A 25,975-nucleotide genomic window follows, 5' to 3' on the forward strand; every position below is an offset into this window, starting at 1 on the left:
GGAGTAAATCCCTCTCGTCCAACTAATTAAAGAGAAATTCTTTGTCAAGTTCAAGATGAGTAATCGCTGTTCTGATTTCCAGAAGCTCTTTTCGGTCATAAAGAGAGGGTAGTAGCAACATTATGTACAAAATTTTAAAAAATGAAACAAACAAAATTGCATGGTTGGTTAAGAGCCCATAAAACGGCAGCCAACCCCTCCGGCGCCATTCAGTCTGACTATTTAGCAGTCTTATAGCTTGGACGTGGAAACTATCCCGGAGCCTCTTGGTCTGAGAGCCGATTCTCCGGTACCGCTTGCCGAACAGTAGCAGAGTGAACAGTCTATGGCTTGGGTGGCTGGAGTCTTTGGCAATTTTCAGGCCTTCCTCTGACCGCCTGATATAGAGGTCCTGGATGGCATGCTTTAAGGGTCGAGGGCGGTGCATATCCCATACCAAGCGGTGATGCAGCCAGTCAAGATGCTCTCGATGGTGCAGCTGTAGAACTTTTTGAGGATACGAGGGCCCATGCCAAATCTTTTCAGCCTCCTAAGGGAAAAGAGGCGCTGCCATTACCTCTAACGACTGTGTGGACCATGTTAAGTCCTTATTGATATGGACGCCAAGGAACTTGAACCTCTAGACCCGCTCCGCAAAAGCCCCGTCGATGTGGATGGGGGCATGCTCGCCTCCTATAGTCCACGATCAGCTCCTTGGTCTTACTGATGTGGAAGGAGAGGTTGTTTTTCTGACACCACACTGCTAAGTCTCTGACCTCCTTCCTCTCATCACCGTCGGTGATCAGGCCTACCATCGTTGTGTCCTCAGCAAACTTGATGAACAGGGAGTACAGGAAGGGTCTAAGCACACACCCCTGAGGGGCCCCCGTATTGAGGGTCAGCATGTTGGAGGTGTGGTTTCCTATCCTCACCACCTGGGGCCGGCGCGTCATGAAGATCAGGATCCAGTTGTAGAGGGAGGGGTTCAGTCCCAGGGTCCCTAGCCTGGTGATGAAGGGACTATGCTATTGAACGCTGGGCTGTAGTCTATGAACAGAATTCTCACATAGTTATTTCCCCTCTTGTCCAGGTGGGAAAGGGCAGTGTGAAGTGCAATTGAGATTGTGTCATCTATGGATCTGTTGGGGCGGTGTGGGTCTAGGGTGTCTGGGATAATGGTGTTGATGTGTGTCATGTCCAGCCTTTCAAAGAACTTCATAATTACACATGTGAGTGCTACAGGGAAATAGTACTTTATGCAGATTACCTTAAAGATTTTGGGAACAGGTACAATGGTGGTCAGCTTGAAACATGTTGGGATTACAGACTGGCATAGCTGCAAGAAGTAGGGCTGCTGCAGCACCCCCTGAAAAATCTGAATGAAAAAATATATGAATACAAATATATATTTAAAATGTTAATTATACCCGCCCCCCTGGTTGGCGAAAACAATCGCAGCACCCCCATCCCCAATCTACTTCCTGTGGCTATGCAGACTGGGACGAGGAGTTTGAAAATGTCAGTGAAAATACTTGCCAGCGGATTTGTGCATGCTTTGAGAAAGCACCCTGGTATTCTGTCTGGTCCGGCTGCCTTGTGATTGTTAACCTGTTTAAACGTTTTGCTCACATCGGCCATGGAAAGATCACACAGTCATCTGGAAAAACAGGGTCTTTCACACAGGCACAGTCTTTATTCCTCGAAAAAAGGCATTTAGCTCATTTGGGAGTTCTGCATTGCTGGGCAATTTACAGCTGGGTTTGCCTTTGTAATCCATTATCGTCGGCAAGCCCTGCCACATGTGACGAGTGTCGGAAACAGTGTAATAGGATTCCACCTCCCTCCTTGTCCTTTTGCATGTTTGATGTCTTGGAGGTCGTAGCATACTTTCTTGTATGCGTCCATGTCTGTGTCCTGTTCCTTGTAGGCGGTAGCCTGTAATCCATGGTTTTTGGTTTGGATAAGCTATGTTAGTATAGACACTGTGGGGAAGACATCGTCTATGCGCTTATTGCTTCATCAATATTCGGGATGAAATTTGTTATTTTAATTAATTTAATTTAGCTTCTCCTTGTTTAAATAAAAATATTTAAAGGGAATTAAAAGTGCATAAAGTAGCTACCCCATATACAGGGCCGGATAAATGCAGGGTTTTACAGAGAAGCCCCTGGGCCCAAGTCCGTAAGGGGCCAGAGGCAAAAAAGAAGGGAAAAAACACAGGAGCCCGCTCTCAATGTTCAAAATACACCAGAAAGCATAATTTACCCACCGAGGATCAATCGTTTCTAAAAAATAACTGTGGATTAAGTTTGATCAAAAGCACATACATGTAACTGCCAAAATAAAGGAAACACCAACATAAAGTATATATACAGTGGGGAGAACAAGTATTTGATACACTGCCGATTTTGCAGGTTTTCCTACTTACAAAGCATGTAGAGGTCTGTAATTTTTATCATAGGTACACTTCAACTGTGAGAGACGGAACAAAAATCCAGAAAATCACATTGTATGATTTTTAAGTAATTCATTTGCATTTTATTGCATGACATAAGTATTTGATACATCAGAAAAGCAGAACTTAATATTTGGTACAGAAACCTTTGTTTGCAATTACAGAGATCATACGTTTCCTGTAGTTCTTGACCAGGTTTGCACACACTGCAGCAGGGATTTTGGCCCACTCCTCCATACAGACCTTCTCCAGATCCTTCAGGTTTCGGGGCTGTCGCTGGGCAATACGGACTTTCAGCTCCCTCCAAAGATTTTCTATTGGGTTCAGGTCTGGAGACTGGCTAGGCCACTCCAGGACCTTGAAATGCTTCTTACGGAGCCACTCCTTAGTTGCCCTGGCTGTGTGTTTCGGGTCGTTGTCATGCTGGAAGACCCAGCCACGACCCATCTTCAATGCTCTTACTGAGGGAAGGTTGTTGGCCAAGATCTCGCGATACATGGCCCCATCCATCCTCCCCTCAATACGGTGCAGTCGTCCTGTCCCCTTTGCAGAAAAGCATCCCCAAAGAATGATGTTTCCACCTCCATGCTTCACGGTTGGGATGGTGTTCTTGGGGTTGTACTCATCCTTCTTCCTCCAAACACGGCGAGTGGAGTTTAGACCAAAAAGCTCTATTTTTGTCTCATCAGACCACATGACCTTCTCCCATTCCTCCTTTGGATCATCCAGATGGTCATTGGCAAACTTCAGACGGGCCTGGACATGCACTGGCTTGAGCAGGGGGACTTTGCGTGCGCTGCAGGATTTTAATCCAAGACGGCGTAGTGTGTTACTAATGGTTTTCTTTGAGACTGTGGTCCCAGCTCTCTTCAGGTCATTGACCAGGTCCTGCCGTGTAGTTCTGGGCTGATCCCTCACCTTCCTCATGATCATTGATGCCCCACGAGGTGAGATCTTGCATGGAGCCCCAGACCGAGGGTGATTGACCGTCATCTTGAACTTCTTCCATTTTCTAATAATTGCGCCAACAGTTGTTGCCTTCTCACCAAGCTGCTTGCCTATTGTCCTGTAGCCCATCCCAGCCTTGTGCAGGTCTACCATTTGATCCCTGATGTCCTTACACAGCTCTCTGGTCTTGGCCATTGTGGAGAGGTTGGAGTCTGTTTGATTGAGTGTGTGGACAGGTGTCTTTTATACAGGTAACGAGTTCAAACAGGTGCAGTTAATACAGGTAATGAGTGGAGAACAGGAGGGCTTCTTAAAGAAAAACTAACAGGTCTGTGAGAGCCGGAATTCTTACTGGTTGGTAGGTGATCAAATACTTATGTCATGCAATAAAATGCAAATTAATTACTTAAAAATCATACAATGTGATTTTCTGGAATTTTGTTTTAGATTCCGTCTCTCACAGTTGAAGTGTACCTATGATAAAAAAAATTACAGACCTCTACATGCTTTGTAAGTAGGAAAACCTGCAAAATTGGCAGTGTATCAAATACTTGTTCTCCCCACTGTATATAGGGTGTCTGGTCAACACGAGCTACCAGAACCGCTTCAATGCGCCTTGGCATATATTCTACAAGTGGACCTAAACCATGACAGGAAGATGCACCCCACACCAAAACAAATACTTTCTATCCCTCATTTACTTAAGTGTTTCCTTTATTTTGGCAGTTACCGGTATTCCTACAGTTGCAATTTGGGAAGCATGCTTGCCTAATATAGAACTGCTTGTTGCATTGACATATAGAAGGGTTTTGGAACCTCTTACCATGGCAATTTGACTGTTAAACTCATGGGTATGCTCGCAATGGCTGCCAGTCCTGACTTGAATGGGAACTGTCATCTATGGATTATATTTATATGGTTTGTTGCCGCTGTCAGTTTACCTTTTACAAATTTCTAAATACAATTAAGGAAAAAACATAGTGAGGAAAGCAAATGCAAACTGCTAAAAATAGAAGACTAATTTGTCTGTAGAACCAATATACATTATTTTTCTCAAACAAATCCCAATTTTGACTGAACAGCAGCACTGTTTTTCAAAGTATAGGCCTACTTACAGTATCTTCATCATTGGGTGAGTCAGTGTGCCACTTGAAAGTTTATTTAGTAGCCTACTGTAACCTATAACATATATACATTGAACAAAAATATAAACGGAATGTCGCATTTTTCGTGAGCTGAAATAAAAGATCTCAGAAATTGTCCATAAATTTTCCAAAAAGCTTATTTCTCTCAAATTTGTGCACAAATATGTGTCCCTGTTAGAGAGCATTTCTCCTTTGCCAATATAATCCATCCACCTGACAGGTGTGGCATTTCAAGAAGCTGATTAAACAGCATGCTCATTACACAGATGCACCTTGTGCTGATGACAATGATAGGCCACTCTAAAATGTGCAGTTTTGTCACCCAACACAATGCCATAGATGTTTCAAGTTTTGATGGATTGTGCAATTGACATGCTGACTAAAGGAAGAGCTGTTGCCAGAGAATTGGATGTTAATTTCTCTATCACAATGTCGTTTTAGACCATGTGCAACCATGCCAGCCCAGGACCTCCACATCCGGCTTCTTCACCTGCGGAATTGTGTTGAGGGATTTCTGTCTTTAATAAATCCCTTTTGTGTGGAAAAACTCATTCTGATTGGCTTGGCCTGGCACCCTAGTAGGTGGACGGCTCCCTGTCCTACCCATGGCTGCGCCCCCGCCCAATCATGTGAAATCCATAGATTAGGGACTAATTTATTTATTTAAATTGACAGATTTCGTTCTATGAACTGTAACTCTGTAAAATCTTTGAAAATGTTGCGTTTATATTTTTGTTCAGTGTATATATTTCCTCCTAATATTGTACAATATGTGTTCTCGCTTCATTGGAGTGGGCTATTCTTTGAATTCAGACCAGATCGTTTTAATTGATCTCAGTTCGTCAGTGTCAAAGTAGCCACTCAGTTATATATATATATATATATATATATAAACTATGATTTATAAATCATTTTTAGCAGAGGCTCTAGCTACTTTCACTTTCCTTGACAACACGAGGTAAACACTTGGCTGTTCTGATGGGTGTTCTCCCTTCTGCTTCTGAACGGCAGCAGATAATACAGTATTTGCTTTGCTCATGTTATGGATAGATTTTCGACGCGTCAACAAATACAAACACGTAATCTATCATTAATTACAGTTAATGAAAACTGAATTGTACCATTGTCTTATCCACGAAAATACTTCAAATGGACGGCGAAGGATATCATGGGAGGTCGACTATCTGTTGGAACAGCCCAGTCCGGATTTGTCTGGAAGCAAACTCTGCGTCTTGATTGGCTATCGAAAAAGGTTCTGAGTAACCCTGATAAATCAGAAACTCCTATTGGATAAGACATTCTTCCGCATGTGGGCGTCATCATCAGATTTACGCTACAGATAGAACCATACGATTAGTTCAAAAATGTTTTTTGGTTATGCTGTTTGATGTTGTGAATTATTTGCAGCGGATCCGCAACAGCAAACCATACTTTATTCAAGTCTTTCGTTCGTGATTTGTTGTCCATAGTCAAAAGGTAAGGCGATCTATAATTTATAACAGTGTTGATGACAGTCTATACCAGCTCATTAGAAAGGAGAAAGAAATTGGTGTAGCCAGACCTCACCTTCTTGCCCTAGCCTCGCTTAATCCAGTTGACTCTCCAATAGGGAAAATGTGTTTCTACTTGCTCCCTCAGAACAACAGATCTACACGTGCTTTATTTCAAAGGGATATTGTGTCCATTCCTTATGTCACAAGTTACTGGAATACATTGGTCACTAATATCTGTTGTGAAAAAGTCTGGTTATTACCACACAAATACTTGCTTGTTAACAAGGTCAAAGAGGTCTCTTTCAGAATGATCCATAAGTATTACCCTGTGAATCATTACCTGAAGAAACTCAAAAAATACATTAACATTGATTGTACTTTTTGTGTTGAGCATCCAGAAACAGTTTCGCATTTATTTTGGCATTGTCTACATGTAAAACAATTATGGAAAGATATTCACAGTTTTATAACTGTTAATATTCTTGATGACTTTTGTTTGTTATGGGATAATGTGCTGCTCGGTTTCCTTAACGATAATAAAGATAAAGAAAAACTATTTTACCTCATCAATCTAATTGTGCTAATGGAAAATGTTCATATTCATAAATGTAAATTCACTAATAAAAAAACACTCTTCTGTGTTTTCTAGAAGGAATTCGATCAGTACATTAACACCATTCTACATTCTTCTAATAAGAAAGCTGTTAAAACAATACATTTGTGTGTTTCTTTTAAGGTCTTTGTATAATCTGTCATTTTTTGTACCCCCTAGCATATGTTATCATTGTCTATTTATGTACTTATTGTATGTATACAGACTTTTCTACATTGGTAATAAAATAAAAAAATATATATTTTAAAAGAGAAGGAAATTAACTAGTTCAAAGCACTTGCAATCTGTTTGGAGATGGGAAATTAGGTGGTGGTCCGAAAGATGAAAAACGTGAAGTTGATCGATCACCGTCTAGGGAAGAGTGGAAGTTTTGTATATGATGGTAAAACATGCTTATGATGACTATAAAATGTGTTGGCACCTTCAATTCTTGCACATTTTCGCATTAAAAAAACTATATTTCAACAGTCTGCGCAGGCAAATTTCCCGAACTGCTAAACTTGGAACCAATCACAACTCCCGTACATACCCCTCGTGATGAAGGCAGCCAATGGCCTGCTTCTATCTTCGACGTAAACACAGCCTCTTGTGAAAACACAATCTGCTGCCTGGAACAGATATAGCAGATATATATAGAACAGATATCTCCCATTGACTGAAATAAGATAAATACACTAAATCACCAAAGTATGTGGATACCACTTCAAAAGAGTGGTTTCGGATATTTCAGCCACACCCACTGGTGTATAAAATCTAGCACACAGACATGCAATCTCCATAGAGAAACATTGGCAGTAGAATGGCCTTACTATAGTGAAGAGCTCAGTGACTTTAAACGTGGCACCGTCATAGGATCCCACCTTTCGCAATGATGTGTAGTGACAGGTATCGAGGTAAAGACAGATTCAGGTTGGATATCCGACTGATATTCACCTGTAGTTTTCCTTACATAAACCAACAGCAGTTAGGGACCGTCAACATAGTGACAAATCAAAATGTTCAAATTTCAATAGCTCTTTAACCAGTACTCCTAAAACGTTCAAAACTGGTTCTAGCTAACCCGATGGCATAGACACACATTGCACACACTTTTTTTGTTGATTTACATCTTGCAATATTTTAAATTATTCATCTTAATTTTGGAATGTCAATAGCACCTTGGTCAGGTGACCTACTGACTTCAAACAAGGTTCAGAATGTACACTCAGTGGGCCTACACATTGCACACCTTTTAGTTTGTCCACTTTCATCTCACGCAATTTTACATGAATTTTCAATGTTTCTAATTTCAATAGCTCCTTGGTCATGTGACCTACGGACTTCAAACAAGGTTCAGAATGTCCACTGACTGCCCTTCCATATTGCACACCCTTTACTTTGTCCATTTATCGCACGCGTTTTTACATGAATTTTGTAAACTTTCAAATTTCAATAGCTCCTTGGTCATGTGACCTACTGACCTCAAACTACTTTCAGAATGTCCATGGACTGGCGGAGATGGAAGCCACGAGGCGTCCAGTGCGGTAACGCGACTGATCCCGGAGAATCTCTTTTCTTTGTGAAGGGCAGTGCGCCCTGGAACGGGTTCGCCCCAAGAGAGGGGCCCAAGCCCTGGAAAGTGCTGCGGGTTCCGGCGGGGTCCGGTGAGCTCTCACTGGCCCTTGAAAATCTGGGGGAGAGGGTGTAAATCTCACGCCGGGCCGTACCCATATCCGCGGCCGGTCTCAAAGGTGAACAGCCTTTGGCATGTTATATCACCTTAATGTATGTGTATGTAAGGGAAGTTGGCAAGTCAGATCCGTAACTTCGGGATAAGGATTGGCTCTAAGGGCTGGGTCGGTCGGGCTGGGGTCCGAAGCTGGGCTGGGCTCGAGCCGCGGCTGGGGAAGCAGTCGCTCCGTTGCCCTACTCTCGCCACCGTTGGAAGTTCGTTGTGCGGACCATCTTGCGGTCTCTCGTGCGTGGCCTCGCAAGGGGCTGCATGCAGGGGTTCGTTGGGGTGATGTCCTTCTTGCGGGGGTTCGCCGGGCCCTTCTTGCGGATCTCCCCAGCTACGGGTCCGGCGGATCTCCCCAGCTTAGCCCAGGACATTAGGGGTCCATGCTTCCCAAAATAATGGGAAGTTGTATACGGGCGACCCCAAACCCTACATTGTGTCACCTGCTTGCAGGTGGCCCTAACATAGCAACAAACTGGAGCAAAACGTGCCTTCAGGTCGAACGAAACCCTGGTCCGGCTGAGAGTGAATGCCTCGGATAGGTTACATAAATCATCCGCAGGACGGTTGAGCTAACGTAGGCTAATGTGATTAGCATGAGGTTGTAAGAAACAAAAAAATCCCAGGATATAGACTTATCTGATATGGGCAGAAAGCTTAAATTCTTGTTAATCTTACTGCACTGTCCAATTTACAGTAGCTATTACAGTGAAATAATACCATGCTATTGTTTGAGGAGAGTGCACAATTGTGAACTTGAAAATGTATGAATAAACCAATTAGGCACATTTGGGCAGTCTTGATACAACATTTTGAATTGATGTGCAATAGTTCATTGGCTCACTCTAAAACTTTGCACATACAGTGCTGTCATCTAGTGGCCAAAGTCTAAATTGCGCCTGGGCTAGAATAATTCATTATGGCCTTTCTCTTGCATTTCAAAGATGATGGTACAAAAAAAAGTTTGGATTTTTCTTTCGTATTATCTTTTACCAGATCTAATGTGTTATATTCTCCTACATTCCTTTCACATTTCCACAAACTTCAAAGTGTTTCCTTTCAAATGGTATCAAGAATATGCATATCCTTACTTCAGGTCCTGAGCTACAGGCAGTTAGATTTGGGTATGTCATTTCAGGCGAAAATTGAAAAAAAGGGCGGATCCTTAAGAGGTTTTAAGACAGGGGAAGTAAGGGAAGACTACAAAGTCAGATGCATATCTTCAGGATAAATAGTACCGTAGCCCTTGGAGGGCTCTTCTAACCCCTACTCTGTGTGTCACCTGTTTGAGGGAGTCTCTCCAATGGCTAGGAGACAAACTGTCTCTAGCATGTTAGCACAGGGGGGTAAGGGAGATAACGAGGTAGCCCTCTAGCAGGGCTCTTCCAATCCCTCCCTGTATGTCACCTGTTTTCAGGTGTCGCTAACGATGCAAACCAAACGGGAGTTACTTCGGTACTAGTCCGTACGCAAAGAGAGTCCTGCAGATGGTGACGGCTGTTGATCGTTTACGGAAGGTGGAAGTCGGTCCTGGAATATGTGGCTTTCTGGCAAGCATGAAAATGTGAGGGCGGCTCCACCAGGCTCAATGTTTTGCTGCGGGGCTCTTGTAAACGAATCCTGACCTTGACAGGAAGCCAATGATGGCTCGAATGCATCCCTGGCTTTGGCTGGGAGGGGGAGTTAAGTCTTGGGAGACGGCTGATGAAAGTGTACTACTGGCATCAGTCTGATCACAGAGCGGCTGTGGTGAAACGATTAAAGATGCGTTCCCCGTATACTTAGCTAACGCTAAACCGCAAAGGTTTGAATCGAACGCTGGCTTCGGCTGGACCCGCTAACAGTGGAGTACTAAATGGAGATGGAATGTGCTTAGCGGTTATGGACACTGCCAGGTCTCAGGTCCGCCTGGGTGCGGGACTCTACACATTCTATGTGGGAGCTCTCCTCCATGCTTCTTGGAGCATGTAGTGGAGATGGCATGTGCCTTACCATTAGCTGACACTACCAGGCCTCAGACATTGTAGGTAGGAAGGTCTCCTCTACGCTCACTAGACACGAGGCGGAGACTAAACCCATTGGCCCCGCAGTGATAGGCATTGCATGGATCTGGCTCATGCCCTACGAAGTGGGGAGAGGTATCTCCAGCTTGTCTGGGGAGGGAGGCCTACATCTGATGTGGGCAGTACCATTCACGCCCATTGATTTGCTGCGGACCCATAAAACGGACGGAAGAAGCCTAGGTTCACACTGGGCACGGATCACTGAATGTTAAATTGATGAAATTCAAAGGAGCGTACCCACCTGTCGCGGTCGTACTCAAATCACCCGTGGGGTGACTCCCTCATGTCAAAGTGAGGAAATTAGATGAAGCGGGGGTTAATGGCGGGACATAATTCTCTTGGGGTAGCCAAATGCCTCGTCAGAGCAGCTCTCTCGCTGCGATCTATTGAAAGTCAGCCCTAGATCCAAGCTTTTGAGATTCAAGGCGTCTTCCTCCACCATCATCTTTCTTTACTTACGGGTTACTAGGTGCATGCAGAAGGGCCAGGGGCAAGACACAGAGTGTGAGAGAGCCCAGGCAGACGGGTAGAAGGCTTAGGACATTGACATTGGGCTCTGGATAGGTAAGGGGCTAGGTGGTGGTCGCCCATCCGCCCGGGCCCGTCCTCTGGTGGGACTGTGAGTCAGGTTGGGACTTGTTGTGGAAGTCAAAGGGTCACCAGGTGCACGAGGAGGCCTCCACCAAGGTGGGGGGCACTCAGAGTCCGAGCAGGGGCGGCCGGACTCGGTGGCTGGGGGCAGCACTCAGGCCATGGAGGTTGCAGTGGGAACTTAGTCTCTGGCGGAAAAAAGCGGTCTGGTGCCCAGGTGCACATAGCCTGTTTTGGGTTACCAGGTGCACGTGTTTCCTGACAGCGGGACTATAGACGTCTTAGTAATTCCAGAGAGTAAACTATACTCTAAGGCCAAGGGAGAGGGGTGTTGACCGGTTAGGGAGAGTAGGTATGGAGGTCTGTAGTTCCAGGGAGTAAGCTATACACTCTCAGGCCCAGGGAGAAGGCAGGCAGGCGGGCAGGGAGTGTAGGCCTAGAGGCCAGGAGTCAGAGGTCACCAGGACAAAGGGGGCCTGCCTGGAGGTCAGGAAGGCCCCAGGGAGAAGGCCCAAGTGAATAGGTGTGTGTGACACTGTCCTTCAAGGGGGCAGAGCAGGCAAATTTATGTAAAATCGTGTGAGATGAAAATGGACAAACTAAAGGGTGTACAATGTGTAGGCCCACTGAGTGTACATTCTGAACCTTGTTTGAAGTCAGTAGGTCACATGACCAAGGAGCTATTGAAATTTGAATGTAAAGTTGTGGAAAATATCATATTATGTGTTATAAAAGTGATGAATATGTGACATGTTGCAATCGCGGTGGGAACCATGAAGCCACGCCTTTTCGAATGCCCCACAGGGATGAAAGAGAATGAGGTGGCCAAAGTCAGGGTTGTACAGAGCATTTAATTTGCAGCAGCTGTGAAAAGAGTTGAGGGTTTGAATGGTGTAGCAGAAGAGTCCATGGTAGTGGATAGGACTACACTGCAGGCTGCAGCGGTTGCCTTTCACCATCAGGATCCTGACATTTTAAAGGATAAGAAGGTGTGGAGTTTGTGGCCTTTTATAGCTATGGTAATTAATGGCACTGCCAAAGTGGAGAGAAGGTCCAGGAAGATAGAAATCATAGTGGATGCAGCAGAGCGGTTCCTGTGGCTGAAAGAATATTGGCACAAGCCGTACCACCCTCTCAGGTCCTAGAGCCTGAGAATGGAGAAATGGAGAATTAAAAGAAGAAAGAATTGGGTGTTTTGTTTGTTTTGACAATGTACTATTTTTATTGGGGTGGATTAAGTTAGTTTCACTATTACGTATATGTATGTATGTATGTATGTATGTATGTATGTATGTATGTATGTATGTATGTATGTATGTATGTATGTACAGTTGAAGTCGGAATTTTACATACACCTTAGCCAAATACATTTAAACTCAGTTTTTCACAATTCCTGACATTTAATCCTAGTAAAAATTCCCTGTCTTAGGTCAGTTAGGATCACCACTTTATTTTAAGAATGTGAAATGTCAGAATAATAGTAGAGAGGGTGATTTATTTCAGCATTCATTTCTTTCATCACATTCCCAGTGGGTCAGAAGTTTACATACACTCAATTAGTATTTGGTAGCATTGCCTTTAAATTGTTTAACTTGGGTCAAACGTTTTACGTAGCCTTTCACAAGCTTCCCACAATAAGTTGGGTGAATTTTGGCCCATTCCTCCTGACAGAGTTGGTGTAACTGAGTCAGGTTTGTAGGCCTCCTTGCTCGCACATACTTTTTCAGTTCTGCCCACACATTTTCTATAGGATTGAGGTCAGGGCTTTGTGATGGCCACTCCAATACCTTGACTTTGTTGTCCTTAAGCCATTTTGCCACAACTTTGGAAGTATGCTTGGGGTCATTGTCCATTTGGAAGACCCATTTGCGACCAAGCTTTAACTTCCTGACTTATGTCTTGAGATGTTGCTTCAATATATCCACATCATTTTCCTCCCTCATGATGCCATCTATTTTGTGAAGTGCACCAATCCCTCCAGCAGCAAAGCACCCCCACAACATGATGCTGCCACCCCCGTGCTTCACGGATGGGATGGTGATCTTCGGCTTGCAAGTCTCCCCCTTTTTCCTCCAAACATAACGAGGGTCATTATGGTCAACATTTATATTTTTGTTTCATCAGACCAGAGGACATTTCTCAAAAAAGTACGATCTTTGTCCCCATGTGCAGTTGCAACCCGTAGTCTGGCTTTTTTATGGCGGTTTTGGAGCAGTGGCTTCTTCCTTGCTGAGCGGCCTTTCAGGTTATGTCGATATAGGACTCGTTTTACTGTGGCTATAGATACTTTTGTACTTGTTTCCTCCAGCATCTTCACAAGGTCTTTTGCTGTTGTTCTGGGATTGATTTGCACTTTTCGCACCAAAGTACGTTCATCTCTAGGAGACAGAGGTCTTGGCTAATTTCTTTAGTTTTTCCCATGATGTCAAGCAAAAAGGCACTGAGTTTGAAGGTAGACCTTGAAATACATCCACAGGTACACCTCCAATTGACTCAAATGATGTCAATCCGAAGCTTCTAAAGCCATGACATCATTTTCTGGAATCACAGGTCTTATTTTCATAGTGTATGTAAAGTTCTGACCCACTGGAATTGTGATACAGTGAAATAATCAGTCTGTAAACAATTGTTGGAAAAGTGACTTGTGTCATGCACAAAGTAGATGTCCTAACCGACGTGCCAAAACACAAGTTTTTTATTATTATTATTTTTTAATTTTACTCCCTTTTTCATGGTATCCAATTGTGTTAGTAATTACTATCTTGTCTCATCGCTACAACTCCCGTACGGGCTCGGGAGAGACGAAGGTCGAAAGCCATGCGTCCTTCGAAACACAACCCAACCAAGCCGCACTGCTTCTTAACACAGCGCGCATCCAACCCGGAAGCCAGCCGCACCAATGTGTCGGAGGTTACACTGTGCACCTGGCGACCTTGGTTAGCGCGCACTGCGCCCGGCCCGCCACAGGAATCGCAATGAGACAAGGGTATCCCTACCGGCCAAACCCTCCCTAACCACACTAGGCGTCGCCCCACGGACCCCCCGGTCGCGGCCTGCTGCGACAGAGCCTGGGCGCGAACCCAGAATCTCTGGTGGCACAGCTAGCGCTGCGATGCAGTGCCCTAGACCACTGCGCCACCTGGGAGGCTAAACTATAGTTTGTTAACAAGAAATGTGTGGAGTGGTTGAAAAACCAGTTTTAATGACTCCAACCTAAGTGTATGTAAACTTACGACTTCAACTGTACATGTAGGTAGGGGTAAAGTGACGGTGTACATAATAAACAGCGATTAGCAGCTGGTGGGGGGTGTTCAAAGCAAATAGTCCAGGTATACATTTGAATAGCTCTTCAGCAGTCTTATGGCTTGTGGGTAGAAGCTGTTAAGAAGCCTTTTGGACTTAGACTTGGCGCTCCGGTACCTCTTGCCGGGGGTGGCTGGAGTCTTTGGCAATTTTTAGGAGCTTCCTCTGACACGGCCTGGTATAGAGTTCTTGGATGGCAGGAAGCTTGGCCCCAGTGATGTACTGGGACGTACCCACTACACTCTGTAGCACCTTGTGGTCAGAGGCCGAGCAGTTGCCATGCCAGGCAGTGATGCAATCAGTCAGCATGCTCTCGATGGTGCAGCAATATAACTTTTTGAGGATCTGAGGGCCCATGCCAAATCTTTTCAGTCTCCTGAGGGGGAATAGGCATTGTCATGCCCTCTTCACGACTGTCTTGATGTTTGGACCAAGATCATTTGTTGGTGGACACCAAGGAACTTGAAGCTTTCAACCTGCTCCACTACAGCCCCGTCGACGGAAATGGGGGCGTGCTCGGCCCTCCTTTTCCTGTAGTCCATGATCATCACCTTTGTCTTGATCACGTTGAGGGAGAGGTTGTTGTCCTGGCACCACACTGCCAGGTCTCTGACCTCCTCCCTATAAGCTGTCGTGTCGGTGATCAGGCCTACCACCTTTGTGTCGTTGGCAAACTTAATGGTGGTGTTGGTGTTGTGCTTGGCAAGCAGTCATGGGTGAACAGGGAGTACAGGGGACTTTGCACACACCCCTGAGGGGCCCCCGTGTTGAGGATCGGTGTGGCGGATGTGTTGTTGCCTACCCTTACCACCTGGGGGCGGCCCATCAGGAAGTCCAGGATCCAGTTGCAGAGGGAGGTGTTTAGTCCCAGGGTCCTTAGCTTAGTGATCAGCTTTGAGGGCACTATGGTGTTGGATGCATTGGAATATAAGGTATGGAGTATGATAAAGAGAATGACAAAGAGCCTGTAGGATTATAGAAAAAGCAGTTTGGAAATTAATGTTTGAGTTTCAAATACTGAATGTTCAGTGTACGTGAGTATATTTAGGTGGTTTAAATTATTAACTTTCCCACTATACTTCTAAAAGTTGACCGTGCCAAAATCTAGTGTGAGACATGTTTCCATAATGTACGTTTCATGCATATACATTTGAACAAAGCACATCATCACAAATAGTTTTTCACCATTTATTGACTATGGAGACAAGTAGCAAAGGTGGCTTAGGGAGTATCTGAAGTATCTAAATATAGTGTAACCTACCAATCAATGTAGGCTATATCAAGTACAGTGGAGGGAACAATCTTACAATGTTGCAGTCCAGAAATGAGAACTTTACCGTCTATGCCAGAAGCATGAGCCTCTGATAGAGACTGTAGAACTGTCATCAGCGCATGATTCACTATTCCCCCTTCTCTGTAGGAGCATTTGTGTGCCCAGGCTCCATAGGCATATCAAAGATCCCACCCTGCTCACTAATGTAGCTAACCGATGTAGAGAGAGACAAGTACCTTAGCAGAATCCAATCTAAAGCTTGTGTGGTCTAGAGACGAGAACTCTACCATCTATGGCAAAAGCCTGGGCTGCCGACGGCAACAATATCATTCTCCCCACTGCATGTTACAATAGTAAAATAATCTGTTTGTCACGTGTTAAACGGATTCTACATTGAATTTAGTCTTCGAAATGCTCAAGCAAAAATGTGTATATGTAGTTGGTGTTCTTCAACTCTGAAATGCCCTAGACTGTCCAAGACCAAATCCACCAAGAAACGACAACAGGCAAATGGATATGTGGTCCCAATGTCTAAATAGTGACAGCAGGGCTAGTTCAAACTGCAGTAGGAGGGTTCTCCTCACAGGTCCGTGAATCAGCCCATGAATGGTGAATAGCACTTGGTTGATCTCTGGGAGCAGGACACAGGAGAGCTGAATAGATTATGTGAGACAGAAGTGAGAGACCAGAATGAATCAAATAAATCATCACAGCAAAATAATGAATTTTGTGAGCTAGAAAATGAACATCCTGACAGTCGGAGGCATGGTGCTCTGCAATCATCTTAGTCCAACTATTGACAGGGATAATGTGGCATTTCGTATTTGTCAGTATGAATTGAATTAGTGGGTCCTGCTTTGATGACAGTATTATATGTACAATACTTGTCCAATAGATTTTTGTAGTCTTAAATTATTACTTTGAATTATTACTCCCGGAATGACATGCTAACTAGTGATAAAGCTACTGTATTTGCTCTTGCTAACTAGCAACATTATGTACTTATTAGCAAGCTAGCTACATTACTACTACATTATTACTACATTACTATTACTACGGTTGCTGTGTTCTATGTTGGGAGTCGTTTTACAGCTGGCATTGATGGTGTCATGTTTCTATAACTAAATAGTTAAAAATAAATAAAGATTTTTTTACCTGATAGCAGTTTGTCGGACGAAGATTGCTCTCGAGATGTCACCAGCTGTCTACTACCTTAGATACGGATAACGTGATTGGCAGACGTGATCAGCAGAGATAGTACTATGGATAGTACACAAGTTTTGAGTTTAGTACTCTGCGGTTTGCCGGTCCAGCTAGCGAACGTAAACGTATGTATTTAAATGTTTGTGTTCAGAATAAATAAATACACACTATGTAAAAACCAGCTCCTTCCTCGAAAGAGATCGATTATCTCGAAAACTTAAGCAGATCCTGTAGCTTGCTACGTCCCATCACTTAAAGGGGTCCGGAAGGACCTTTAACTAGAAGAGCAAGCTGATACAGGCCATATTTTAACCCAAATACACGTCTCAAATCTAACGGTTATTGCTAACAGGTGCATTGATCCATGTTATAGCAGTTCCTGTCTCAATCTTAGACAATATTCATATCTGACAGTGGCAAGAAAAAGTATGTGAACCCTTTGGAATTACCTGGATTTCTGCATAAGTTAGTCAGAAAATTTGATCTGATCTTCATCATAGTCACAACAATAGACAAACACAGTGTGCTTAAACTAATAACACACAAATTATTGTATTTTTCTTGTCTATATTGAATACATCATTTAAACATTCACAGTGTAGATTGGAAAAAGTATGTAAACCCCTAGGCTAATGACTTCTCCAAAAGCTAATTGGAGTCAGGAGTCAGCTAACCTGGAGTCCAATCAATGAGACGAGATTGGAGATGTTGGTTAGAGCTGCCCTGCCCTATAAAAAACACTCACAAAATTTGAGTTTGCTATTCACAAGAAGCATTGCCTGATGTGAACCATGCCTCGAATAAAAGAGATCTCAGAAGAAGATTAAGAATTGTTGACTTGAATAAAGCTGGAAAGGGTTACAAAAGTATCTCTAAAAGCCTTGATCATCAGTCCACGGTAAAACAAATAGTCTATAAATGGAGAAAGTTAAGCACTGTTGCTACTCTCTCTAGGAGTGGCCGTCCTGCAAAGATGACTGCAAGACCACAGTGCAGAATGCTCAATGAGGTTAAGAAGAATCTTAGAGTGTCAGCTAAAGACTTACAGAAATCTCTGGAACATGCTAAGAGCTCTGTTGACAAGTCTACGATACGCAAAACACTAAACAAGAATGGTGTTCATGGGAGGACACCACATAAGAAGCCACTGCTGTCCAAAAAAACCATTGCTGCACATCTGAAGTTCGCAAAAGAGCACCTGGATGTTCCACAGCGCTTCTGGCAAAATATTATGTGGACAGATTAAACTAAAGTTGAGTTGTTTGGAAGGAACACAACACTATGTGTGGAGAAAAAAAGGCACAGCTCAACAACATCAAAACCTCATCCCAACTGTAGTATGTAAGTAAGTATGGTGGAGGGAGTATCATGGTTTGGGGCTGCCTCGCAGCCTCAGGGACTGGACATCTTGCTACCATCGATGGAAAGATGAATTCCCAAGTTTATTAAGACATTTTACAGGAGAATGTAAGGCTATCTGTCCGCCAAATGAAGCTCAACAGAAGTTGGGTGATGCAACAGGACAACGACCCAAAACACAGAAGTAAATCAACAACAGAATGGCTTCAACAGAAGAAAATACACCTTCTGGAGTGGCCGTCAGTGTCCTGACCTCAATCCAATTTAAAATGCTATGGCATGACCTCGAGAGTGGTTCTTACCAGAGATCCTAAGAATATTACTGAACTGAAACAGTTTTGTAAAGATGAATGGTCCAAAATTCCTTCTGACTTTTGTGCAGGTCTGATCCGCAACTACAAACATTTTTTTGTTAAGTTTATTGCTGCCAAAGGAGGGTCAACCAGTTATTAAATCCAAGGGTTCACATACTTTCCCCACCCTACACTGTGAATGTTTACACGGTGGGTTCAATAAAAACATGAAAAAGTATAATCGTTTGTGTGTTATTAGTTCAAGCAGACTGTGTTCTGTCTACTGTTGTGACTTAGATGAAGATCAGATCAAATGTTATGACCAATTTATGCAGAAACGGTTCACATCCTTTTTCTTGCCACTGTTATTTATTTAATTGCCTCATTTAATAACTCACTGTTACTCCTCCTTGATCAGATGGCCCAGTGGTGCCAGCTGCAACTACTGGAGTCTAAATACCTGGAGCAGGTCGACCAGATCTATGATGACTCCTTCCCCATGGACATCAGACAGTACCTCAGCAAGTGGATTGAGAGCATCGATTGGTAAGCAGTGATGGGAGGAGAGAGTCTGCTGTATTTAATGGATAAATAAACATTCTATTCTACTATATTCGGTTCTATTGCATTCTATTCTATTTTAGTGATGCTGAGAAGCTGCTGTATAATGGATAAATAAAGATCTACTCTCTACTGTAGTCTATTCATATCCTTCATCTGATCTCTTCCCCTGTGATTGAAACCCTGTAGGGATAATGTGGCTGTTCAGGACTCCTTAGCAACAGTACGTTTCCATGACCTCCTAGCCCAGCTGGATGACCAACACAGCCGCTTCGCCCTGGAAAACAACTTCCTGCTACAACACAACATCCGCAAGATCAAGAGAAACCTCCAGGTGTAGTATTATCTCAGTTACATCTGTACCAGCGGCCTTCCAAACCGTATTGCTTGTATGTCACAGTAATGATCTATAAGAACTTTTTTGGGGGGTTTAATTCTGGAAGTTATGACTCCAGTGTCTGCATGTTTTTTTGGGGTTTGTAGTAATAAAGTAACCACTTTTACAGGACCGCTTTCAGGAGGACCCCGTTCACATGGCCATGATCATCTCCAGAAACCTGAAGGAGGAGCAGAGGATTCTGGCTGCTGCCAAAAGCATAGAGGTGCCCTACATGAACTTGTATTGACATACATTGTAATTAATAAAAATCACCACACGTCTTTCTTTATCCGTGATGTCAGATATTGTGGATGATACATAACTGTATATTGGAGCTTTAACTGTGCAGTTAAATTAACAGTATTTTCCTCTTCAGACCGACAGAGAAAACACACAGACCAGCATGGTTCTGGAGAAGCAAAAGCTGGACAACAAAGTGAAAGACATGAAAAACAAGGTTCAGGTGAGTTATCATTTCCATCATATACTATATGTTGATTGTTTCCTGGTGGAACAGTTCCATCAGTGATTTGCAGTACATGTTCGTGCATGTCAGGTTTGCCATCTATCTGATCCAACGTGTTTATCTCACTTGCTAGGAAGCGGATCAGAATGTAAAGTCTCTGGAATACCTTCAAGACGAGCATGACTTTAAGGAAAATACTCTTAAGAACAGAGGTGAGGTGTTTTATTCTCTCTGTCTGTAATATATCATCTATTTACAGGTCTGTGTTTCAAATATGGTCAGTAAGTGAATGTTTTTCCTTCTCCCACTTTAGAACATGAAATGAACGGGCTGACACCCAAACAGCTGGAACACGAGAAGCTGCTGATTGTAGAGATGTGTTTCAAGCTGAAGTTCAAGAGAGTGGTAAGAGGGGTCATGATGAGGTTCAAAAGTGACATTTTATCGTGACATTGTACTGTGAATGTTAACCGACTATTTACGCTTCAAGCACCACTAAAACTACATGTGCTCTAGTCATTCAGAACATATGAGTTGAGACTAAGGGGGCTTTCACACCAAATTGGTTTGGTGTGTTTTTTCCAAACAAATTGGTTTGGTGCGTTTACCCCCTTAGTTCGGTTTGTTTGGACTGGTGTGAACACTATATCCGCGCTTGGGAGGGCACTAAACAATACACAGTGGTTCGCTCAAAAAGGGTGGTCTCGGTCCAATTCAAATCGTACTGTGGTGCGGTCCGCTGCAGATGAGAACGCAGTCAGCCGAAACACAGGAAAATAAGTTACGCATTATTTTGGGTTGTTTGACTTGCAAGCATTTGATTTAATGCACACAGCATCATCAGTGAGATCTCTGAAACATTTTGTGAGTAGCAGCGCATTTATGAGTGCATCCAATGCAGGTTAGGGGAGCCGGGGGGCTATACCGGGGGTATAGCTGAATATAGCCTATTCCCGCTGCAGTTATAGCAGCTATTGCGCTCCGTTTCCCCCTGCATGTTGTTGGAAGACCAAAGCGAAAGTAATATGAAGATTGGACACGCAATTGATGATTCATAATAATCATAGATGGATTTAACGTGAGCATTTAAGCAAATGACTTTTACGGACACATGGTTTTGTTGAGGAATTTTCGTTTGTTTGACATCTGGCAATGTGAAACCAATCGGATCAAATGGGGGGGGGGAAGACAATGTAAGAAATATAGTCGAACTATAGCTCAAAACTATATGTGAAAATACCCTTAGAGTGTATTATCCAGTAATAACCAGCCTGCTCACATTGAAGAGTAGATAATAACTGTTCTTTGTGTGCATGGACTTGCATGGACTTTACTTAATTTCCTCCACAGGAAGTGGTTGGCCAGTTGGCGGAGGTGCTCAACATGGCCGAGGCGGTCCAGTCAGACCTGATCTCAGAGGAGCTGCCTGAGTGGAAGAAGAGGCAGCAGAGCTCCTGTATTGGAGGACCACCCAACGCATGTCTGGACCAACTGCAGAACTGGTGAGGAGACTAGTTCATTCTTTTGGGCATCTCTTGTCTGATCAAGCAAAAAGATGAATTTAGGAACCCAACAAAATAAAGTATTGTTCTTATTCTGCTTCATCTTCTTCTTCTCCTGTAGGTTCACAGCGGTGGCAGAAAGCCTGCAGCAGGTGAGGCAGCAGCTGAAGGAGCTCCAGGAACTAGAGCAGAAGTACACATACGACAACGACCCAATCAAACAGCAGAAAGGCTTCCTGGAGGGGCGGGCCCTGGCACTGTTCCGGAACCTCCTTGAACAGTGAGTGACACCACACTTGTATTCCACTGTTAAAGGCCCACTCTTTGTTTTTTGCTGCTGTTTTTGATCATTTAAATTAATTATATACATTCAAGGGTTTTTCTTTGTTTTTACAATTTTTTACATTGTAGTATAATAGTGAACACATCAAAATATGGAATCGTAGTAACCAAAAAATATATTTTATATTTTCAAAATATATTTTATATTTGAGATTCTTCAAAGTAGCCCCCCTTTGCCTTGATGTTAAAAGGCCCACTCTGTGTTTTTCACTGGTGTTTTTTTATTATTTTATTATTTTATAGTTTTTATCCATTTGGAAGTTTACAGTTTTGTCCCATCACTGCAACTCCCCAACGGACTCGGGAGAGGCGAAGGTCGAGAGTCATGCGTCCTCCGAAACACGACCCTGCCAAGGCGCACTGCTTCTTGACACACTGCTCGCTTAACCCAGCCGCACCAATGTGTCGGAGGAAACACCATACAACTGGTGACCGCAGTCAGCGTGCATGCACCCGGCCCGCCACAAGGAGTCACTAGAGCGAGATGGGACAAGGACATCCCGGCCGGCCAAACCCTCCCTTAACCCGGACGACACTGGGCCAATTGTGCGCCGCCTCATGGGTCTCCCAGTCGCGGCCGGCTGTGACACAGCCCAGGCTCGAACCCAGGTCTACAGTGGCGCCTCGAGCACTGCATGAGACGGAGTCTACTGCTGCTGGGTTGTTGCCCTCCTACGGCCTCCTCCACGTCTCCTGATGTACTGGCCTGTCTCCTGGTAGCGCCTCCATGCTCTGGACACTACGCTGACAGACACAGCAAACCTTCTTGCCACAGCTCGCATTGATGTGCCATCCTGGATGAACTGCACTACCTGAGCCACTTGTGTGGGTTGTAGACTCCGTCTCATGCTACCACTAGAGTGAGATCACCGCCAGCATTCAAAAGTGACCAAAACATCAGCCAGGAAGCATAGGAACTGAGAAGTGGTCTGTGGTCACCACCTGCAGAATCACTCCTTTTTTGGGGGTGTCTTGCTAATTGCCTATAATTTCCACCTTTTGTCTATTCCATTTGCACAACAGCATGTGAAATTTATTGTCAATCAGTGTTGCTTCCTAAGTGGACAGTTTGATTTCACAGAAGTGTGATTGACTTGGAGTTACATTGTGTTGTTTAAGTGTTCCCTTTATTTTTTTGAGCAGTGTATATATATACACTGTATATTCTACCCATTTGTTCTTGAAGAATATCTAAATGCCTCTATACAGTATATAACCTCAAAATTCCTTGTGTCTCTGTGGTGTGTCTTAGTTCCTTGGTGGTAGAGAGACAGCCCTGTATGCCCACACATCCACAGAGAACTCTGGTGCTGAAGACACAGGTGCAGTTCACTGTCAAGCTCAGGTAAGCACAAACACAACAGCACCTCCTGTCTGTAGTTCCTCCCGTCAGTAGTTCCTATGGATCTGTTCAGACCTGGTTGAGTTTTGATTTGTATTTCCTCTCTAGATTTCTTGTGAAGCTCCCGGAATTCAACTATCAACTCAAAGTGAAAGCTTTGTTTGACAAGTAAGTGGATGAGTGTGGTAGAATATATGTGTTTGTGCATTGTTATGCCCTGCTCTTGAATTTGTGATGTGAATACATAACTAAAGGGGGAATGCACATTATATTTTCTCTCCAGGGACGTTACAGAAAAGAAAGGGTTTCGTAAGTTCAACATATTGGGTACCAACACAAAAGTTATGAATATGGAGGAGTCAAATGGAAGCTTGGCTGCAGAGTTTCGCCATTTGGTAAGCTGGCACAATTTACAAATAGCATACAGGGCACTACATCTGAATGAGTTGTCCCGATTGTCCATTTGGACCTGCACTGTCATCACTCCTTACAGTTTATTCTCTGGTCTCAACACAGCAACTGAAAGAGCAGAAAGTAGCTGGCAACAGAACAAATGAGGTAAGAGACTACCTGCAGATTGATAGTTGGGTTATATGACTGGCTTATAATGACAAGGTAATCGGTTACAGTCAGTTCATTCCGATAGATATGGGTGCGTCACAATATCTTCTTTCTCCTGAAGTGTGCACTATTTCACAACTTCCCACAAATCTCAAAGCATTGAATTGGTATGGTTCGGAGGGAGTTTCCATCATATTTCTTATACCAGTAATTTCTTTCAAATCAGGGAAGTGAACAAGTGCAGACTTTTGGAGGAAGGCGAGACAATTGCGACATAGCCCTAATGTGTTACTGTCTGACCGTGTTATTCCAGGGGCCTCTCATTGTGACAGAGGAGCTGCACTGCATCTGCTTTGAGTCTGAACTCAACCAGTCAGGTCTGGAGCTCAAGCTAGAGGTAAGTGGTCTGAAATATAGTTCAGAAAGGAAACGGCAAGTAGAAAACGTTTTTTTTTTAACCATTTATTAAAGATTGAATAATGCAAGTCTTGGTGAAATAGGTTCCTTCAGGGTAGCTCACTGCCCATGCAAAGCGTCAATATATAAAATGACCTACAAGCAGGAAAACCTAACAGGTGGAGGCTGGGGTGGTGGGATTAAAGAAGCAAACGGATACTAGCAGTAGCAGCAAGCGGCAGCAGGATGTGTTAGCAGAATCGGTCAGCTTAAATAGAACGCCAAATAAGGTAGAGGGGATTGTTACTAGCATCTAATTGGTGCCACCTCAGCTGAAGCGGGCACTCGGGTTCCCTTTCTGAACTGGCTTTTCTTTATTTCAGAAAAGAAACACGACATAGAAATATGTTTAACCATTTATTAAATAATTCGTATTTCAAGTCTTGGCGATATAGGCTCTGTTACATCAGGGTAGCTCACTGCCCCAGCAAAGCGTCAATATATAAAATTACCTACAAGCTATACCAATCCCCAAAAAATGGCAGAACCATACACCAGACGACTATGTGTCGCTACTGCAGAAAGCGCCGTTGAGACATGATCAAATAGACCAGCTAAGTCATCCTACCATTTCAAGACTATACTATGTGTGAATATCAACGTGTAGAATGCACTGTGCAACACACGCCTTACAGTTCTCACATGACACTGGGTACCCTCGCTTGAGGCAAGATGAGCTGTCATTTTAGTATCTACGTCCTATCTAACTCGCAACCGTAAGCAGTACGAATCCAACCGCCTTGGAGACGCACCGCCGGGTGCTCTCACTGAAACTAAATGAGTAATCATCTGACGGGTCTACATAAAAATATGTCCTTATCGAACAAGCAAACTTAAGCAATATGAGCCAGTCAACAACCTGCAGCTACAATGCCTTCAGAAACTATTCAGACCCCTTGACTTTATTCGTTACATTACAGCCTTATTCTAAAATTGATTAAATTAAAGAACTGATATCACATAAGATATCACATAAGTATTCAGACCCTTTTCTCAGTACTTTTTTGAAGCACCTTTGGCAGCGATTACAGCATTGAGTCTTCTTGGGTATGACGCTACAAACTTGGCACACCTGTATTTGGGGAGTTTCTCCCATTCTCTGCAGAACCTCGCAAACTCTTGTCAGGTTGGATGGGGAACGTTGCTGCACAGCTATTTTCAGGTCTCTCCAGAGATGTTACAATCGGGCTCTGGCTGGGCCTCTCAAGGACATTGAGACTTGTCTTGAAGCCACTCCTGCGTTGTCTTGGCTGTGTGCTTAGGGTCGTTGTCTTGTTGGAAGCTGAGCCTTTGCCCCAGTCTGGGGTCCTGAGTTTTCTGGAGCAGGTTTTTAATCAAGGATCTCTCTGTACTTTGCTCCTTTCATCTTTGCCTCGATCCTGACTAGTCTCAGTCCCTGCTGCTGAAAAACATCCCCACAGCATGATGTTGCCACCACCATGCTTCAACGTAGGGATGGTGCCAGGTTTCCTCCAGATGTGACGCTTGGCATTCAGGCCAAAGAGTTCAATCTTGCCTTTTGGCAAACTCCAAGTTGGCTGTCATGTGCCTTTTACTGAAGAGTGGCTTCCGTCTGGCCACGCTACTATAAAGGCCTGATTGGTGGAGGACTGCAGAGATGGTTGTCCTTCTGGAAGTTTTCCCTAGCTCTACACAGGAACTCCATCGGATTCTTGGTCACCTCCCTGACCAAGGCCCTTCTTCCCTGATTGCTCAGTTTGGCCAGCTCTAGGAAGACTCTTGGTGGTTCCAAACTTCTTCTATTTAAGAATGATGGAGGTCACTGTGTTCTTGGGGACCTTCAATGCTGCAGAAATGTTTTGGTACCCTTCCCCAAATCTGTGCCTCAACACAATTCCTTCGACCTCATGGCTTGGTTTTTGCTCTGACATGCACTATCAACTGTGGGACCTTATATAGACAGGTGTGTG

At 43.8% G+C, this 25,975-nt stretch overlaps 1 protein-coding gene across 2 annotated transcripts in view; it reads left to right on the forward strand.

The window, feature by feature from the left end:
• Positions 1-5,846: 5,846 nt before the first annotated feature.
• LOC120033389 (signal transducer and activator of transcription 1-alpha/beta-like) overlaps positions 5,847-25,975 on the forward strand; it is a 30,724-nt gene continuing 10,595 nt past the window's right edge. The window contains exons 1-14 of one of the 2 annotated variants that reach the window (XM_038979719.1): positions 5,847-6,003; positions 18,854-18,981; positions 19,186-19,330; positions 19,503-19,598; positions 19,752-19,838; positions 19,975-20,053; positions 20,155-20,246; positions 21,192-21,343; positions 21,465-21,623; positions 22,938-23,030; positions 23,136-23,195; positions 23,311-23,422; positions 23,544-23,585; positions 23,902-23,985. In XM_038979719.1, coding sequence (XP_038835647.1) covers positions 18,854-18,981; positions 19,186-19,330; positions 19,503-19,598; positions 19,752-19,838; positions 19,975-20,053; positions 20,155-20,246; positions 21,192-21,343; positions 21,465-21,623; positions 22,938-23,030; positions 23,136-23,195; positions 23,311-23,422; positions 23,544-23,585; positions 23,902-23,985 — 1,329 coding nt within the window. In that variant the 5' untranslated portion in view covers positions 5,847-6,003. Of the gene's footprint in view, positions 6,004-18,853; positions 18,982-19,185; positions 19,331-19,502; positions 19,599-19,751; positions 19,839-19,974; positions 20,054-20,154; positions 20,247-21,191; positions 21,344-21,464; positions 21,624-22,937; positions 23,031-23,135; positions 23,196-23,310; positions 23,423-23,543; positions 23,586-23,901; positions 23,986-25,975 lie in introns of those variants that run through there. The other variant, XM_038979720.1, reaches the window with a different exon arrangement.

Source organism: Salvelinus namaycush, chromosome 40 (genome assembly GCF_016432855.1).
Source record: "Salvelinus namaycush isolate Seneca chromosome 40, SaNama_1.0, whole genome shotgun sequence".
NCBI classification, from domain to species: domain Eukaryota; kingdom Metazoa; phylum Chordata; class Actinopteri; order Salmoniformes; family Salmonidae; genus Salvelinus; species Salvelinus namaycush.